This window comes from Lonchura striata, chromosome 11, assembly GCF_050655825.1.
Source record: "Lonchura striata isolate lonStrDom1 chromosome 11, ASM5065582v1, whole genome shotgun sequence".
Taxonomy (NCBI): Eukaryota; Metazoa; Chordata; class Aves; order Passeriformes; family Estrildidae; genus Lonchura; species Lonchura striata.
The window spans coordinates 4,211,298-4,229,848 of record NC_140713.1 but is presented as its reverse complement, the minus strand read 5'-3'; the positions used below and the strand labels follow the sequence as shown (position 1 = coordinate 4,229,848).

The 18,551-nt window shown below is 51.2% G+C and overlaps 1 protein-coding gene across 10 annotated transcripts in view; it reads left to right on the top strand.

The window, feature by feature from the left end:
• Positions 1 to 1,628: 1,628 nt before the first annotated feature.
• Positions 1,629 to 18,551, top strand: part of LOC144247048 (axonemal central pair apparatus protein HYDIN-like) — a 29,327-nt gene continuing 12,404 nt past the window's right edge. For 3 of the 10 annotated variants that reach the window (XM_085589391.1, XM_085589393.1, XM_085589386.1), the window contains exons 1-7: positions 1,629 to 7,121; positions 9,305 to 9,403; positions 10,087 to 11,935; positions 14,312 to 14,489; positions 15,007 to 16,628; positions 17,573 to 17,709; positions 18,346 to 18,467. In XM_085589391.1, the coding sequence (XP_085445517.1) occupies positions 16,522 to 16,628; positions 17,573 to 17,709; positions 18,346 to 18,467 (366 nt within the window). In that variant the 5' untranslated portion in view covers positions 1,629 to 7,121; positions 9,305 to 9,403; positions 10,087 to 11,935; positions 14,312 to 14,489; positions 15,007 to 16,521. The other 7 variants (XM_085589392.1, XM_085589389.1, XM_085589388.1 and 4 more) reach the window with 7 other exon arrangements.

The window sequence follows — 18,551 nt, the reverse complement described above, 5'->3', positions numbered from 1 at the left end:
GCCCTGGCCATGAAAATAGGGAAGGAGCCTCCGAAGATGGGCGGGACGTGCCGTCTTTATGGCAGTCAGGACCCCCATGTCATAGGGCTTCAGTTTTGGGCAGACATAGGAGCAGACTGCTCGATTTTTCCCCAAGCACTGTGGCCCCGACACTGGCAATGCAAAGAAGTCCCCCCAGTGAACGGAGCGGGAGGGCCATCCCAAGCTTGGAAAAGCACCCAATTAGTAGCCATAACGCTTCATACAAAAAAAGGGACCAGAACAAACAGTAGCAATCCACCCCTACATTTTGCAAAACTCTCCACCCCTGATAGGAAGGGACATCCTTGCTGTATTAGGAGTCAGGATTACAAATTTATATTAAGGGCCACTGCCGTACACCCACTGCTGCCAATCAAACTGACTTGGAAATCACCAGACCCCGTAAGGGTTGAGCAGTGGCCCCTGTCAAAGCCTCGAATGGCAGCCTTGCTGGAACTTGTCAACCTCGAGCTGCAAAAGGGTCACATAGAGCCCTCCACCAGCCCGTGGAACACCCCTGTGTTTGTATGCTAGAAGGTACCTTTCTAACCCTAAACTAAACCAAACCGAACCTGACTAACTCCTGTTGGCTTTGTTATGATGTTAAACCCCCTTACTACGAAGGCATTGCTTTAGACACCCCCTTTAGTTACTCCACAGCCAGTGCCCCCCACCAGTGCAGATGGGACACTCCCCGCAGAGGAATCACCCTGAGTCAAATCACAAGACGGGGCAAATGTTTTAACAATGCAACCTTAGCAAAGCAGAAAGGCAACTTCTACACTGCAGTTGTCAAGCCCAACAGAAAAACCAATAAGTGGGTGGTCCCATCCGCGTCTGGGATGTGAGTTTGCCAGCGATCCGGAGTGAGTCCTTGTGTGTTCCTTGCCAAATTTAATGACTCTATTGACTTCTGTGTCCAAGTTCTGATTGTTCCTAGGGTCCTGTACCACTCGGATGAAGAAGTGTACCACCTTCTCGAAGAACCTGACAGACTCCACAAAAGAGAAATAATCACAGGTATAACTATCACAATGCTGCTTGGCCTGGGAGCAGCTGATACAGCCACTGGTGTCTCAGCCATTGCAACCCAACAGCACAGACTCTCAGCTTCAAATGACCATCGATGAAGACCTGCAGAAGATCGAGAAATCCATCTCCTATCTAGAAAAACCAGTCTCTTCGCTTTCAGAAGTAATTTTACAGAATAAGCGAGGACTAGACCTCTTGTTCATGCAACAAGGAGGACTGTGTGCAGCTTTGAAAGAGGAATGCTGCTTTTATGCAGATCATACGGGAGTCGTTAAAGACTCCATGGCAGAACTCCGAGATAGACTGGCTCAGAGAAAGAGAGACGGGGAAACCCAGCAGAGCTCCTGGTTCAATCAATCACCTTGGCTCACCACTTTAATTTCCGCCCTGGTAGGTCCGCTAGCAATACTGCTTTTAGCTGTTACCATAGGACCATGCCTGCTGAACAAGCTGGTCTCGTTTGTTCAGGCCCGTCTAGAACGGGCGAACATTCTGTTTGTGGGCCAGCAACAAATGCTGTAAACCAAAAGCTGTGAACACAGTCAGTTGCAAAAGCCTTCGAAACTCACCCTGCGAGAGTTACTCAGGTTTACCAAACCCCTTTTTCCTTACCAAGTAACAAGTTTGTACCTCACTCCAGTGCCTATATCTACGACTACCTCATTTTATTTATGAAAAGGAGGGGGGAGATGTAGTAGATAGGGACAGGCGAACGGAAGATTTCGGGATGTGACGGAAAGAAAGACCCCCATTCCCCTCTCACCCTGCAACATGTTATCCATTACCCCAAAGAATGTAACCACACCTAACCCAGTAGTCTTCCACTCCTAACTAACCCTAGAGACCCTACCAACCCCTCCTGACGTAGCAGAGTCCCCCAAGACTATTTAAACCCATGAGATAAGATAAACGCTTTTGACCGTCCACCACATTGGTGTCCTGCGTGTGTCGTTAGCCCGAGTGGCCCAGGAGAGACTGGGCTGCCGTGCTGTTCCTTGAAACCAGGTCACCGTTGTCTTCCATGAAGGCAACACTTGGGTTGGGCAGAACTGGGTTAATTAGGTGAGTCCGTTAAAGGAGGGGAAAAGACAAGTTGTAGGAGTTCTGCTGTTGCCCAGTACTCTATTTTAGGGATTTTAAGCCTTTATGATTTTTATCATCCCCTCTTTAGTCTTTTTTTCCACAAGACACCAGGGTGTATGGTTCCCATCCTAAATGCATATTATGCTTGTCTTACAGCCTTGCAAACCCCATTGTTACACCATTGAACCCAGAGAAGGAGTGATCCCTGCTAGGGGTCAGGTGCCTGTGACTGTCACAGCAACCCTGGATGACACTGGACTCTTTGCTGACACTATCCAGCTGTTCACTGGGGACAGCCTTTGGACTGCCTGTCGGCTGGTGGCTTTGGGCACTGGCAGCACAATTGTCATAGACAAACCATTTGCCCCAGAGCTCAACCTGGGATGCCAATTCAGGTAGGAGATCTCTCCACTCCCACCTCTGCTCCTGTCTCAACAAAGAGCAGTTTTGCTGTAGTCCTTCAGGCAAGGTCTTCAGTGTCCAAAGCCCTGACTCCCTGAAGGCAGAGAGGTTCCTTTAGAAACATGTGATGGCCAGTTGAGAGTTGTTGGACACCCTCAAAAGCCACTGTCAGAGAAACAAGTCGCTAAATTGCCATTGAATTTTCTTTAGTTCTAGTGTCTTGATTATTACTTGATCAAGTGAGGACATAAATGTCTGTCAGCAGGACAGTGAGTAATGATCAAGTGATGATGGCAGGCTCACAAAAGGTTCCTGAAATGGTGCCCAGATGAGGTGGTCCCTCCTTGTGGCTGAGGGACCAAGGGAAGATGGCATCACACCAAAATGGCATGCAGGGGCCCCGGGAACAAAGAGACAGGAGGGTGACAGTTCCCACCGGGAAGGCAGGAACCCACAGAGCAGTCCCAGAGGCAGATGGAAACTCTCTGGTTTGTGTGGGGTCTGCACCGCTGCTTCCTCACGCTGTTCATGGGCTCTGCTGCTGCCCTGCTCTGCCCAGGACCTCGCTCAATTTTTCACTGCCAGCAGAGTTTGCAAAGTTCACTTCCAAACAGTTTCTTATTGCAAAATGAAGTTTCTACAGATGGCTACCAGTGCAAAACCAAGGCTGCTACCAACGAGAGAGAGGCCCTGCTTCCCTGGTTTCCTCTCCTGGAGCAGGCAGACAATTTTTATCAGCTTGCTGGGATCATCCAGAAACTGCCTCTGAGCTGGCTTTTGGGAATGCCTGCAATCATATCCCCACACACAAAGTCCCCAAGTGCAGGATCTCAAAACTCAGTTACAGTTTTGGGCACAGATTAATACAAAGTACAGCAACAGTGTGAATCACCCCAGAACAAACATTTTGGAGGAAAACACCAGGTCCTGTTAGCCTTGCCTGGGAAATGCTACATTACCATTATGAACATATTTCTCTTTGCAATAATGACATCAGAAGGGCAGCTTATCAGATACTATTTCTGGTCCACATTAAGAGCTGGAAATGAAGACCTTCTCCAAGCTATTAACACCTCAGGTTGCTCACTGGGAGCAATCTGATGACCAGGGAAATAGCTATTCCCATAATATTTTCCATCCTGCCTTCTATTCTAGCTTCCTTCCCTGTATTCATCGGTTCAAAGTGACAAACAGGGGCCACCATTTCTATCAGCTCTTCTGGAGCGCGGGATGCTACAGCCCACCTGAGGAGGGGGGCCAGGGCATCTCAGCCCTCAGTAGCCCCAAAGATGATTCCCAGAGCCCCAAATGTGCCGCCCCCATGTTTGCGCTGGAGCCACCGTTGATGAAACTGCAGCCAGGCGAGTCTGCGGACCTGGTGCTGCGAGGCTTCTCCCGCGTCGCACAGGTGAGGTGCCCCCAGGGGCTGAGCCTGGGCAACCATCAGATCCCCTCTCCTGGGCTTGCTCCACAGTCCCTCGACGTTAGCCTGGGGAAATGAGCAGGGGCCTTCAAGAAACTGGTTTAAGACCACACGTTTTTGTGGCAGCACCAGCTGCTTTCCCTGCTGGCCACCCCTAGACCAGCTAAGACTTTATTGTGATTCCACAGCTACCAGAACCCAGTGCTGATACCAAAGTAGGGCTGGAAGGAAATACTGCTCTTTTGGGGCAAACAGCATTGCATGCTTAGTCAGCAAAGAAGGGCAGAGAAATAAATTACACTTAGACTAGGAGCCCAAAAAGAAAGTGAATTAAACAAGTGCCAAGTGGTTATTGGGGTGCAGTGTTGCAGACAATTGAGCACAGAATAAACAAGCTGCATCGCAGGAAGAAAAGGGGGCAGTGACCGTAACTCTGTGGCAGGAATGAGGCCTATGGTGGGTGCTGAGCCAATGTCGGGCATTTGCAGGGTGCCCTGCCACCACCCACTGGTGACAAGTGACTCTTGCATGCAGGAGGTGCAGGATTATGTGTTGTGTGAAGCTGTCAGAGGGATAGCCAGCAGGAGAGAGAAGATAATAGAAACAGTCCTTATCTGCAAATATATTGATCCCTCCATAGAAATATCAGCCAGACAATTCTCTTTCCACGTGGAGAAGGTAAGTTTTGGGATTGCATCCTGGCATTTAACAGCATGGCTGAGGGGGTTGTGTGCTTGTGTTAAAGCTCCTCTTTACCTTTCCTGAGACACTCTGTAAAGTAAGTGACAACACTTTTAGAGGCGAGACTGGTATTTAACTTCCCCAAAGTAAAATTACAGCTGCACTGCCAAGGGGGATCGTGGCCGCTTCCAGAGAAATGCTACTTTCTTTGCTCACTGTAAAGGGAGGCTTTTGAGGATCCTCCAAGGCACGGTGATGTCTGTACACCGATGCTGTAAGGAAGCTGGGAAAAATGGAGATTCCTGTGAATTCCTCAGGCTGACAAGGAAAAACCCATCATCTCCTCTGTCTCTTTGCCGCCTTTGCTGTGCATTTCCCTAAGCTGCACCTGCTTCAGAGGACCCCCCATGTTGCTGTTGAGGCAGGACAGGAATGAGAAGACTGACTTAGAAGGCTGCTGAGAGTGAAACTCTCGTTTATTCAGAATACACTGCTCTTTTATACAGAGTTCTGTGAGGACCAGTTCCATTGGTCCTGAAGTGGAAACAACCCACCCCATTGGTGCAGAGTGCCTGACGCACAGTGATAGAACTTCACTATAAACAATGTGAACAAGAAGAGAGATAAAGAATTATTTACATTCTTCTCCAACTCTTTCCCAGGCTTCTGCCTGGGTAGAAACTCTCCATTTCTCTCTTTGACTGAATCTGAGACCCACACCCCCAGACATCCTGCAGCTGCAGTGATGATAACACTGAAGCAGAGCAGGTGCCCTTTAGTCTCTGGATTCCAACTCCAGCATCATCTTTCCCTCTCCTGCAAGTTGTCTGAAAAAGAGACAATGTTTCATCCTTTGGTTTCTGCAGTTTCAGGCCTCTCCTCTGGTTCCCAGGCTTCCACTGAAGTACAGAATCCCCCCTGGAACAGGCAGTTCAGATGTAATTAGAAGCTTTTCAGCTCTACCTGATTCTGCCTGGGTTCTGCTCGATGCCACACACACAAACTGATCTATTGCATGCTGTGGCACAGCACCTGTTTGATGTCAGCACATCCAGAAGTAGTTTCCCAAAGTCTCTGGTTTCTCTAAACCATGCAAGAAGCCCAGCACAATGCATAGACAAGAAAAAAGAGCCTAGGCTTTTATGAGGCTGCTAGAGCCAATAAGGTTGTGAGAAATGACTGTATGTGAGTGAAGACCATCTAGTGCTGTTCTGCCCAATAGAAGGACAAAACTGGAGACAAATGGTCTGGAGTCACTTTCTGCTTTAGATTTTGTTGAAGCAGCCACCTCCTCTCAGGGACCTATTCCCTCATCTGTACATGGGAGTGTTTCCCTGTCCCCCAGAGGATGCTGTGGTTTCTAAACATGAGAAGTATCTTTAAAGAAAAACCTCCTGGAAGAAAGGGTAATAAATAGAAAGGGTAAATAGAAATGTATGCGTTTCTGGGGCTGAAAAATGTGAGATGCAGCAGAAGCAGGAGGAGGTCTGTGCCTGCTTGAGGCTGTTTTTCCTTGTCTCCTGTTTCCATAGAAACCCAGTGATGACCTGACTCGGCAGTACCAGCCTTTGTCTTTAAAAAACACCTGCCTGCTGCCACTGGACCTTATGCTGGACTTGGAGCAGCCGTTCCTGGTCTGTGATGAGGACCAGCAGCCCCTCCCAGATGGCCAGGTGAGCAGCCCTGGACTCCTGCAGTGGGGTCTGAACGGGAGGGATGTGGTGGTGCCTTTCTGGTGCCTTTCAAGGGAGCTCCTTGGGTCAAGAAGTTCATTCTGCAGCATCAGCAGTGAGCTGGCCTGAGCTGCATCAGCGGAGCTGCTGAAGGAATCAAAATCTTTCCTGAATTGAGAAGATCCGTCCTGCCTTTAAGGCACAGGGAGAAGGGAGCAGGCAACTGGGTCTGGGCAAGCCATGCAGTAAAGGTGTCTCATGGAAAGCATGCCAGCTCTGCCGCAGCCACCCCCTTGTATTGGGGCTGAGCACAGAAATGGCCTGAGGGAGTCCTGGACTAGACTGTGGTGCCTACAGACCCCTGCTGTAAGGAAATGAACCATGAACTGAGAAGCCCAAGCTGGGGTCACTTTGAACATTTATAGTTTTGTGCTGTCAGACCTTGGGACATCATCCCACAGGTGATTAATTCCTGTTTGTGTCCTGCAGCCTGTGACAGTGGATGTAGGGGAGACCTGTCATCTCTACATTGCATTTGACCCAGCTTATGAACTGGATTTTAAGAGCTGGAAAAAAGAGAAAGTTCTGAAGATAGGCATGGTCAGGGGCCATCCATTTGTGGAGCATATCACCCTTCGGGGAGAAGTCCTCTTCCCAAATCTCCAAATCCAGCCCAGCACCCTGGAGTTTGGCTGCATCATGGCTGGCACTGAAGAAGTGCGTTCTCTGGAGATCACCAACTGCAGCCCACTTCCTGTCAAGTATCACTGGTCATTCCATTCGGATAGCCAGGTGAACAAGTTGAGGTGTGTGCACCTTTGTCCTCTCCCTGAAGCTCTTCTTGCTGGTGTCCTGTTTGTACTTGGCAAAGAACAGAGGTGTTGGCCTAGGATCTGGCAAATAACATTGACCAGCCGTGGTCAGGCTGGATGCTCAGGGAATAGGTTTCCAGCAGTTTGGTGCTGTGCAGCCCCCACAGTGGTTTCCCCTGGGAAGGAAAGCTGGGGTGAAAGCTGCTTTCTCAGACCTCTGTGGCCTGAGGCAATGTCCACCTTGATGAAGGGCTCCTAGTGCCAACTCCCACAGTGCTGCTGAAGGCCCTTTTGGTCCCTCTGCTTTGGGATGGGTCCTCTCTGCAGGAGCTGCTCTCTGCTCCTTGCCTTCCTCCCTTGCATTGTGCTGCAGGATGCACAGAAAGTCCCAAGACCAGAGAAAGAGCTACTTAGTGCCTGGGCTGATGCTGAACATCTTGTTACCTTCCCTTCCCTTCTTTGCTAGGACAACTCCTTTACTGCCAGGATGATTTCCCTCCCAGGGGTCAGCTTTCAGTGGACACCTTGGATTCTTCACTCCCTTGTTTTGTGGACACTTGTTACTTATTTTGACTTGTCCACCGTGCAACATGTACCTTATGGGTTCTGTTCTGCTTGACATCAGGACTTGTTCATCACATCATCTCCTATCCCTGCCTTCCAGAGAGTTTCTACGTTAGGGTGAAAAATGTCTTCTGGTCACCATGGTCCTGGGAAGTTGCCTCAAACCATTCGTTCAACTAAAGACAGTGGAATAGATGATTAGGGGATCTCTTGGGGGTTATGATGAGAGAGCCCCTCATCCAGAAACGAAACCCAGCCTTAGATCACACGCTACAAAGCCAAAGGCAGTGATTCTTTGGGGAGCAGGTCATTACAGGCCCTGAATGCCTGTCTGGGAATGGTGCATCCAGGTCATGTTTGACTCTGTGGGGAGCACTTGCAGCTCATCAGGGTGACAGGCAGGCACGGCTTGACGGTGTCCCTCACATGGCATTAGAAACACAAGCAGAGTTACTCTAGGCACCTGCTTCAATTTAAAATGGGGAATGTGACCTGAGTCGCCTGGAGTGTTGGAAAATGTCAATCAACCCCCCCTACACTGTCAGGGAAACATTCCTGATAAATACCTGGTGGAGCCGCAGAGGTTCTGGTGTTGGGCACTGTGGGGGGCTGTGCTGGCTCGTCTGTGGCCGGGTCTGCCCCTCAGTGCCTCAGATCTCACCTTTTTGCTTTCCTCCCACTGTGCTTTTTGCATCCCCACAAGATGTTAATCCCTATCCTCTCTAGTTCCTCAATGTAAGCAATTGCAGCTGCTGTACCACTGCTACCTCAGTGTCATCCCTGGGCTGCCTATAGAGCAGACCCACTCCAGCCTGGATTGGGAAGGGCTGGATCAAACCATTTCTCAGTTCAACGTGCCAGCACCCTGGTCAGGGGCTCCATCCTGACCAGGAGCTGCTTGTGCAGGTGTTCCTCCCTCCTTCCCACTGCAGGTCCCTGTTCATAGTTATGTTGTTTTCCAGATCTGAACTTTACCTGCCTACATTCAAACCTCAACCGCCAAAGGAGAAGAGAACCTGTTTGGATTCCTTGGCATCTCAAACAAGACGCTTCAAGATTAGAAATGTGGAGGAGGCAGTCATAGCCCTGAAAGAATCGCAGGGTCTTGCCCAATCTGTAGGAGCAGAGGTAGATTTTCTTGTACACCTAGTGCTTGTGCTGCCTCCCCAGCCTGCCACCAACCAGTCATGCTCGTGCTGACCTCTCTTTTTGCTGCCCTGTTGTCCTGTGCTCTGAAAGTTGGCCAGGCAGCAGGGCCAGTGGCTGGATGTGGGGAGAGGGAGAAATATGAGTTTTTCTTGGAGGAGCATGCTCAGATTCTACAAGCCTGTGTTGAGTGTGGAATTTTTTTGCTTTGTTTTCTTCACAATGTGAGATGAGGCTTTTATCTGTATCATCATGGTAAGACCTCCAGCTTCCTTCCCAGAGCAAGCTGTGATGAGTCCTGATCTCCATGTACCCTTTTCCCAGCCCAGCCAGACTACCTGTTTCCAGGTGTCTGCTCTCACCCAAGAGCTGGTATTACACTGTTGGCCCTGGAGCTGTCTTACAAACTGAGACTTTGCAAAGTGGCCATCTCTTCCTCCTAGCATAGAAAATGGCTTGTTTTTCAGGTGCCACCACAAACTCGTGCAGGCTATTACACCCCACTAGGGTTGACGGGATTCAGGTGCTCTATGGATGTACCGCACACTTCCCTTGAAGCGCAGGAGGTAAGAGGGAATCCGTCTCACTCATCCATTGCCAGCGTGGCAAGCAGGGCTGTAGCTCCCAGTCCCACTGGTGGCCCCCAGCACTGCACACAGAGGGGCCTCACGTCCCTCCAGGCCCATACAAAGTGCTGCTGAACCAACTGGCTGTTGGAGGGGCTGTGCAGGACATGTTGTAGGACACTCCAGGGACGCTGTGCAGCACCTATAGAGGGCATTGCTCCCCCTGGAACACATCAGCTAGTCCGTAGGAAATTTTTGCTGAGGCACCTTGAGAAAGCAGCATTTAAATCAAAGAGAGGGGAAAAGCCTCAGAAGTCAGATTAGCTGGGCCAGAGTCCTTCCCTGAGCTCCAAGAGCTCTCACTCTGAGTCTTCCCCTTTTCTAAAAGCAGTAAGAAATGCTTTTGAAAGGCATTAAAAAGAATAAGTTGTGTGCCAGAGAGAATTTCTGCTACCAGGAGACATCCCAGTTCACTTTAATGTAATGTGTTAATTCATGCATTGATTCCTGAGTATGGGAGAAGATTTTCCCCATGGTCCCTCCATTGGTCAGTGGCACAGATGCAGGAAGAGATTAGGGTGATTGTGACCGTGTTTGTGCAGTGGCTACAGCTGCACTTTGGTCCAGGATGCTCTTCTGCACCCATTTCCATGCTCAACACCTCAATCTCTCCTGTCCTCCAGGCTTTCAGTATTGTGCCAGTGTCAGGTGTGCTGCAGCCAGGAGGGAGCCAGCAGGTCTCCTTCACCTTCTTTGGCCACCTCAACGCCATCTCCAGTGTCACGGCGCTGTGCCACGTGGAGGGAGGCCCCACCTACGAGGTGATGGTGACTGGGGAGGCCTCACGTGTCAGCTACTCCCTGAGCCTCTGGGAGATCAACTGCGGCTCTCAGGTACCACACGTGTCCCCTGGTGATACAGCCCACCAGAGCCCAGGCTAGCTCTAGAAACTCTGGTGCTGCCAGGTGTGAGGAACTGCCTTGGTGTGGGGATTTGCCAGAGACAGAATTAGAGCCACATGCTCTGCAGTGCCAGATACAAGCCACAACAGGGACCAGGCGAAGGAGAAAGGAGGAGGCTCTCTGTCTTAAGACTCCACAGGGAAGATTTTATTTCAAGTGAAAGGAGCAATGTAAAAGAGCCCTCCCTGCTGCATGGGTTTTTATACTGTTGCAATTTACGGGGAAGTTGCTAGCAGTTGTCCAGTGGGGAGTCTTCAGGGGAGGAGTAAAGGGAATACATCATTTTTTTGGGATTGGGCAGGGGGAGGAAGGGTAAAGTCACATGGGCCAAAGGGGCATCCAAGTTTAGGGGAATTCCAAAGGGGTGTTGCAGTTGGGGATTGGCCCAGGCTAAGAAGTGGCACAGGTTTGGGAATAAGGGGTTGGGTTGCCTTGACAGGCAGGGAAAAGAGCTGGAACAAGGGGTGGGGAATGGCATGAAAGACAGCATTGAGGCAGGGTACAAATCGGGGATGAACCAACTTGGGGAGAACATGGAGGTGCAACAGAGCAAATTATTTGACAATAAACTAATAAAATAAACAGGAACTGCAACACCCTGGCACAGCTGCCTTGGGACCACGGCCAGCAGGTTCCTGCCCACCTCGGTCCAGGGCTCCCTTCCCTTCCCAGCCTCTTTGTTGGCCCTGGGGCTTGGAAGTACAACCTTTGAGGGACACATCTGGCATCCCAGCTGGTTTAAAATGGCCATCTCCAACCCTCTCCAAAATGTTGGGAGTGCCTCTTTTTCAGGGTACCTAAGACTGCCTCCTGAGGAAGGCAGGATCCCGGGGGGTGCTCTGAGGGGCATGTTCCCAAGACATCCTTCTGCTGATCCACTCTTAAAGCCTGACCTCCACGAAGATGCTCTTATCTAAAGCTCTTGCTTAATCCACACAACAGTCAGGGGAAGAAGTTGGGCTTCCAGTCACTGTATTTGGGGAGACTGTCCCAGAATAATCCCCACATCACTCTTTTAACTGAAAGCCCACAGATATTTCCAGCTGCTGGCCCTGTCGGTGTTGCCCTGTGTGAATCCCTTGTTGCATGTATGTTGCTTGCCAATACTTGCATGCAGGTGTCTTTTCTCCTGCAATGCCTCAGTGCTGTCTCTGTTTCTCCTGGCTGTTGGTGACCCCTCAGAGTGCAGAGGGCCCGTGTCCCCCGGTTCATTTATTGCTGGCCCTCACACGGTTGTTACCACACCACTGTGTGCTGCCAGAGCTCCCTGGTCCTGTGCAAGTGCCCTGTGTCTGGGGGTTCCCCGGGTTCCCAAGTGCCCTTATCTCCTCCCTGGTCCCTGCTCCCATGATGTGTCTGCTTCCAAGGCCAGGAGAGAGGAAGGAGATTCCCAGCAGCAGGCCTGAGTCTGTAACTTCCTGCTCCTGTGCCTTCTCTCCAGATGTTTAATGAAATTGGTCACAGCACGGTCACCCTGGTGAACACTGGCAAGATTGAATTCATCTGGACGCTAAATCCCAGCGCTGCAGCCGAGCATCTGCCTGGTGTGTTTCTGGTCAATCCCACCATTGTAAGTAGCACAAGTGACTGACCCCAGCCCTGTGCCAGGTGGCCCAGAAGAGTGTTAAAAGGAAAAAAGAGGGTGGGGGGAAGGGGGAAAAAAGTCAGAGGGGAAAACCCCAAACCCAGCCATGAGAGAGACAGAGCTGTAAGCAATTTCTGCCGGGGGCAGAGGAGATCAAACAAGAGCTCTCCTGATAGACTCCCCCAGGCCTTGGCTGATGGGGGCTCTGCTGTCACAGGGCAGACACTGGCAGGAGGCACAAGTGTGTTGGTCACTGTTCTGCTGTAAGGGAAGTAGAGGAGAATTCTTTTTGATAGATTTCTCAGATGAAAATAAGGCACAAACGCAGCAAGTGTTATATCTGAAAACTGATTATTGATGAAGAAAGGGTATGGTCCCGACCAGAAGGGGATAGAAAAGAGAGCAGGGAGAGAAAATGAGCAACGGAGACAGCAACAGAGGACAGGGACGGAGCGCTACCGCCAGAGTGCTGGGCCGCTCTGTTGGGTCCTGCTCGGCAGATGGAGCAAGCGTGCTGCCAGCAGCACCGAGCGTGCGGTGCAGGGGCTCCATCCGCAGCGGCAGCAGGAGCGGCTGTCCCGGGGCTGCGGCCGGGCCGGGCTCAGCAGCTGCGGCTTGGCACCGGGCACTGGGCACTTGGCACCGGGCACTTGGCACTGGGCACTTGTCACGGTCGGGGCGCGGCGGCTGCTCCCTCGGAGAGGCAGCGGAGCACTGGGTTGCCGTGGCGAGCGGGGAAGCGGCGACAGCAGCGTAGACAGACGGGGAAGAGATGGCTCTGCAGGGAGCCGGACCCTCCAGGTGCTCTCAGCCCAACAAAAAAACAAAAAATGGTGGGGAAAACCTGGCAGTGTTAACTGCTTCGATATGGTAAGATTCCTCCCATAACTCCGCCCTTTTAGGAAGATGGTCAAACGGGCAAAGTTGTTAGAAGATTGGTCAGACAGGCAAAAATTTCCTGGGCTTTGGGGTCTGCCTGCCTCCACGGGGGAGGTCTCTTGCAGCCCCCTAGACAAAGCCTGCCTGCATTGTCTCCCAGCAATCTCCTTTACACGCGGGATGTGTTAAGGCTCTCAGCACATCTACAGCCCCTATAGTAATTTTTCACCCCACATCAGAACGTGTATTTATAACATATGTTGTGGCATAATTAAAAGTGCAATTGGTTGCTCACAGTCACTCTGGGGACTCCAACGGCTGAGATCTCAGGTTGTGTTGGCACTGGAGTGTTTCTGAGGGTCACCTTACCGTGCCTGTGTGATCACATATCCCTTAAGTAGGCTTGCTGGTCTCTGCCTCCTCCAGCTTTGTTCCTGTGCAGCGGCTTTTTGGGCCAGGGAGCAGCAGGGCTGGAAGAGCGGGGAGAAAAATTAACAGCATCCCACTGCTGTCCAAGCTTCTCAGTCCTGCCTGGATGCCTTTGAGCTGAAGCAGCACTCCTGCCTTTGTCCCTCCTTGCAGTGGGAAGAGGAAGCCAATTGCTTTCCCATTTCTTCATGCCTGTCTCCTACAAGGGAGGAGAGGAGCTGCTGGCCCTGCTCAGTGCGGGGACTTCCCCAGTGGCAGCAGAAGAGCCTTTTTTGATGAGGTGGGCTCTTGCTGGCAGAGGGCAAACCCCATTAGCAGCAGAGGTGTGCTCACATCAGGCTGTGCTGGGGCTGCAGCCTTATGAGCCCTGGGGAGGACACACGGCACCCTAGGGTCAGAGGCTCGACTTTTTGGGCACAAGGAAGGTTAAAAGTGTGAGAAACGAAGGCCACTCCTTAGTTAAAATTTAAAGAAAATTTAATAAGAGACAGTAGGGGACAAAGTCAACAAAGGAGAAGTAACAGTGCTGGGTGCTTGGCTTGGGTGCTTAGGCACAGCCAGAGGCACCCAGGCAACACAGCAACACCCCTTATATACCCTGGGTATTGCATCAGCCTAATCCATATCTACAAATGCTTGTACATATTGAAATATTTTAACATAGCTCCTCCTCTGTCCTGCCTTTTTGGAGCATGTGCAGATGTCCTGGTCCCAGTCATTTGTTACCTTTCAGCACATTCAACAGGCTTCCATTCCTTCACTGGTTAAACGTTATTATTACAACAGCTCTTCACCAATATTTATATCACAACACAACATTCGCATTAAAAGAACTCTAAACCTTAGCAAAACTTCTTTTACAAAAGCCAACATTATAAAACGCGTAGTATTTATTCTAACAGTTGCGAAAGCCAACACTGTAATGTATTTGTCACAAAGGTGATGTGGTCTGATGACTTCTTCTAGATGAGAACCTGTCTCCTCAGCCTGTCTGTCCCCTGAGCCATCCCCATCACTCTGATGCATTCCCTCCCTCTTCTCCTGTCCCTGCAGGGCTCCATTGCACCTGGTGAGAAGCAAGTGCTGAAATTCTCCTACGTGCCAGGATTACCAGGAGCCTTCAAGAGGACTTACCAGCTTAAAGTGGGTGACCTGGACCCAGAAAATATCCTCCTGAAAGGAGAAGCGTCCTGTCCCATGATCAGCGTGAACCTGCCCTGGAACATCACAGGTGGGCACTGCCTGTCTGGCCCCAGGAAGGGCTCCTCCGGTTTTGTTCCCTACCATATGCCCATAGGGCAGTTCGTGCTCACCTCTACCGAGCCTGGAGGGCTGCAGGACTCTCAGACTAAGTCAAGCCCCCTGGTTGCTTCATGAGTCTTGAGCAGAGGATGCCGTGTGGGCTTTGTCCCAGGAACCAACCTGCAGAGCTTGCCAGCACATCTGGCAGGGTCCTGAAGGATGATGGCTAGACTGAAGGGCTTGGGAAAGCTGTAAGAGAGGCTGGCAGGGCTTCTGGCAGGGTTGGAATTCTGTGACGTTGCAGGGGATGAGATGCTCCTTGGGGGGTGGGAGATGGGTGGGAGCAAACATGAGGATTCAGAGAGCAGCAGCAGCATCCACCTCCCATAGATTGCTTCAGGGATTTCTTTTTGGAAGAAACCAGTGTTGGGAGGCAGGGACTTCCCAGCTGAAATGGGACTGGCACTTTGCTCACACTTCTCTTTGTGGATATTTTCTTCCTTCAGGAAATGAAAAACATGAGAAGCCACTGAAACAGCTTGTAAAACCCCTGCATCAGTACAGTCGGAGGAGAATATCAGCTGTTCGGAAGAAGTCTCAGACCCTGATGACTCAGACCTTGAAGACTCTGAATCCAAAGACTCGGGACCTGAAGCCCCGTTATCTTGGCTCTGGCACTGTAGTAAGAACAGCTACAGCCTTGTTTGGCACATGCGACCCTCCCCATGTCACCTGAGCCCCTTGCAGCCCACAGCAGCTCCCTGCTGCACCTGGGACCTCCCTGCCCACTTACAACCATTTGTCACCTCAGCATTGCCCTTAGGGCTGCCACTCTGCTCATGGTCTCTTCTGGGGCTGCAACAGCTCTACCCCAGGGAGAGATCCTGAAGGCCACGCTCAAAGGATGGAGTTCAGATGGTGCTCTGAAGGAAATGCAGGTCATTTCTGGGGAGTTTCTTGGTCCCGACCCAAGCCCTGCTAGATTTACAGACCTGAACAGCGGCTGCCTGATTGTGCCCTGGGGCTGTGCTGGTGGTGCTCATTTCCAAGAGGCACCAGCTTCATTCTGGTTCCTTTTCAAAGCAGTTTTTGTCCAAGCTGCCTTGGTACTAGCTGTGGGCAGGCAAGCACCTGGAGCTGTGGAAGGTTCCTGGCTGGTCTGTCTGCCTGTGGCCACAGGGCAGGTGTCGGTGGGGTGGTGCCTTCCCGAGAGCGAGCTCTCTGGTCAGTGCGGATAGCTCCCACAAACCACCAGATGCTCTGAGGGCTAGATGTGGTAATAATGGCAGACCAGTAAAAGGGAGAGAGGCTTGCTGCTTGAGGGTCCAACTCTGTTTATTGGAGGGTCCAGGCGAAGCGAGGTAAAGAGATCAGGTAGCAGGGTGGCAGGTTGAAGAGGCTCAGAGGCAGCAAGCCCTGAGTGAAGGAGGGTCCAGGGTATATAACTGGGAAAGGATAGGCGGGGTAACTGTGGAAAGAAACCAGCCAGAGAAAGGGTAATGGGCGGAGCAGGGATGGGGTGATTGGAAAGCAACCAATGGAGGAACAAGGGATGAATGACAAGTAATAGGGACCAATGAATGAACACAGAACATTGAACTTTCTGGAACAGGGGATTGAACTACAACTTGATGGACAGAACAGTATTTGCATCTGAAACAAGGAACTATGGGAAAAAGGTTCATTCTCTCCGTAAACTACACAGTTGTTTCCTCCCAAGGCATTTCTGCCTCATAACTTCCCATCCGACATCCTATATCTGCCTGACCAGATCAGTTTTCCTAACAGTGTCTGGGCAGGCAAAGATGCTGGAGTTGTGTCCCTGGAGATGAGGTCCTGGCTAAGAGAGCAGGAGGTGTCACAGACACTGAGCAGCCAGCCAGGAGGACCCCCACACCCCCTCTCAACAAGAGCAGGAAGGGATCCTTTCTCAGGTGCAAGCTGGGCCTTGGGAAGGACCTTTGCTAATCAGCCACTGTCTTCCCTTTCCTTAGCCAAGCTCTCAGCTACAGATAGACACGATGAGGACACTGATAGAGAAGGCTGATCTGGAGCTGCAGCAAAAGCTCACATACTATCCCCCGAAGAGCAGGTTCCCTGACAAGGAGCTGTGCCAGAGTCTTGTCAAGTGAGTAGGGACTCCCATCCCCAGGTGCCCCATGGGGAACACCCAGCCATGTCCCCTTCTCCTGAGAGCTCCTTGTGTCTGCAGAGCTGGGAATAGCCTGGACTTCAGAAGGAGTCTGGTCCCGGTGGCTGTGACACGCTACATGGGAACAGCAGAGTGTCCTCCCTTCCCCAGCACCACGCTGAGCTTTGGACTGCTCAGCTCCCCACAGGTGTGGGGGTTCTGTCCCTAGAGCTGGGGGACCCAGTGCAGACCTTCAAGCCCTTCCAGACAGCATAAATTCTGTCCCTGCTGACTAGCTCTGAAAGAGACAGCTCCCAGCTGATGTCTTGGTGCCAACTAACAGAGCACACTAAACAAAAGGAGAAGGGAACTGCACATGTCAGCAAATCCTTTAAAACCCAAAATCAGATGGCTTGAACCCTGGTGGGGTGGCAGGGCTTATCCAGGTAACTTGGTCCCTCTCTTTGCACCATCGTGATGCAGCACAAGCACAGGAGGCTTCAATTCAGGAAGAAGATGCTCTGCAGAACAGATCATGTGATCTGGTTGCAGAGCAATGAAGATTTCCTGTGCAGGCAAATCTTGTTCCTAGGCCCCAAAGCAATGTCAGGCTCAGGCTATATACCAGGCTAGGCAGTTTCATTGAGACCAGTGGAGACCCAGTGTACTCACACTGGCTTTTCATGGCAGAGCAGCTGTGGCCAGTGTCCATTTTAAACTAATTTTATTTTCAGGTACCATTAGAAGTTGATAAAACCTAGGACCTGCACTCCTCCTGACTTCCCAAAGTCATTGCCAGGTGGTCAGGCCATGGGTTTCATGGGCTTGAGCTGAGTTTTTACAGCAGTGAATAGAGAAATAGCCACTGTCTTTGTATCCTCCATCCACTTGGATGTGTAGCCAGGCTGTGGTTTAAGGACTGTCCTTACTCCTCCTTGCAGAGTTGAGCTGCCCGAGTATGTCCTGGACATGGGCCCTGTCCATAAGGGTCACATTGAGAGAAGCCCTCTGGAGATCACCAACCCAGGGCAGATCCCAGTGTCCTTCCAGGTTGATGTATCTGTCCTGCCAGACACAGGTAAGCGTGTAGAGACACTTCATGAAGCTTGAAGGAGGTGTCTCAGACAGATTAGCTTAAGCCACTGAACCTGGGGAGGTTTCTGAGCTTTTTCTTCTCAGTGGCCCTGCTGGGAGCTTTAGAGGCAGAACTCTCCTGGCCAGCCATGCCCAGGGACTTGGTCTGCCTTGTGACTGCCCAAATGCTTCTGTGCAGGGGCCAGATGGGCTCATCACCCTGGTCACCTCTCAGCATCTTCTGCCCTTGGCTCCCACGAGCAGCAAGTTTCTTTGGGCGCTCTATGGGCTAGTTTTGTCAACCAGTGGGGTCTGCTGTGTTTTGGAAGTGCTTTGTTTGGAGTTCACACTGTCGCAGCTCCTGTATTCAGCCTTTATTGAGGAAACAGCCTGTGAGATCCTCTGGTGGATCAAAAGAGGCTTCCAAAAGAGGCCTTGAGGCAAGGCTGCACTTCCATCACACAGTGGCTCACTGCATCTGAGGTGTGTTCAGTGCAGTCTGAAGTTTTTGTCCAGGTCACAGCACAGTGTGGGGCTTTCCCCAGACCTCTCAGCTAGGACACCTGTAAGGCCTTAACATGCTTATGACACATTTTGTGTTTCTCATGCATCTCAGCTGCTCTGTTTTCACCTCTTCAAGGTTTCAGTGTGGACCTGGACCAGGTGCAGGGCCTGGCCCGCAACCACACCGTGGTGCTTGAAGTGCGCTTTGAAAGTGCCCACCAGCCCCAGGGTGACGTGGATGTGCTGCTGCCCATAGAGGTACCACAGCCCTTGGGGCAGCCAGCAGGCTGGGCACAGCAGCAGATGTCACTTGGACCCTCCACTGAATTCTCTGTCCTTCTC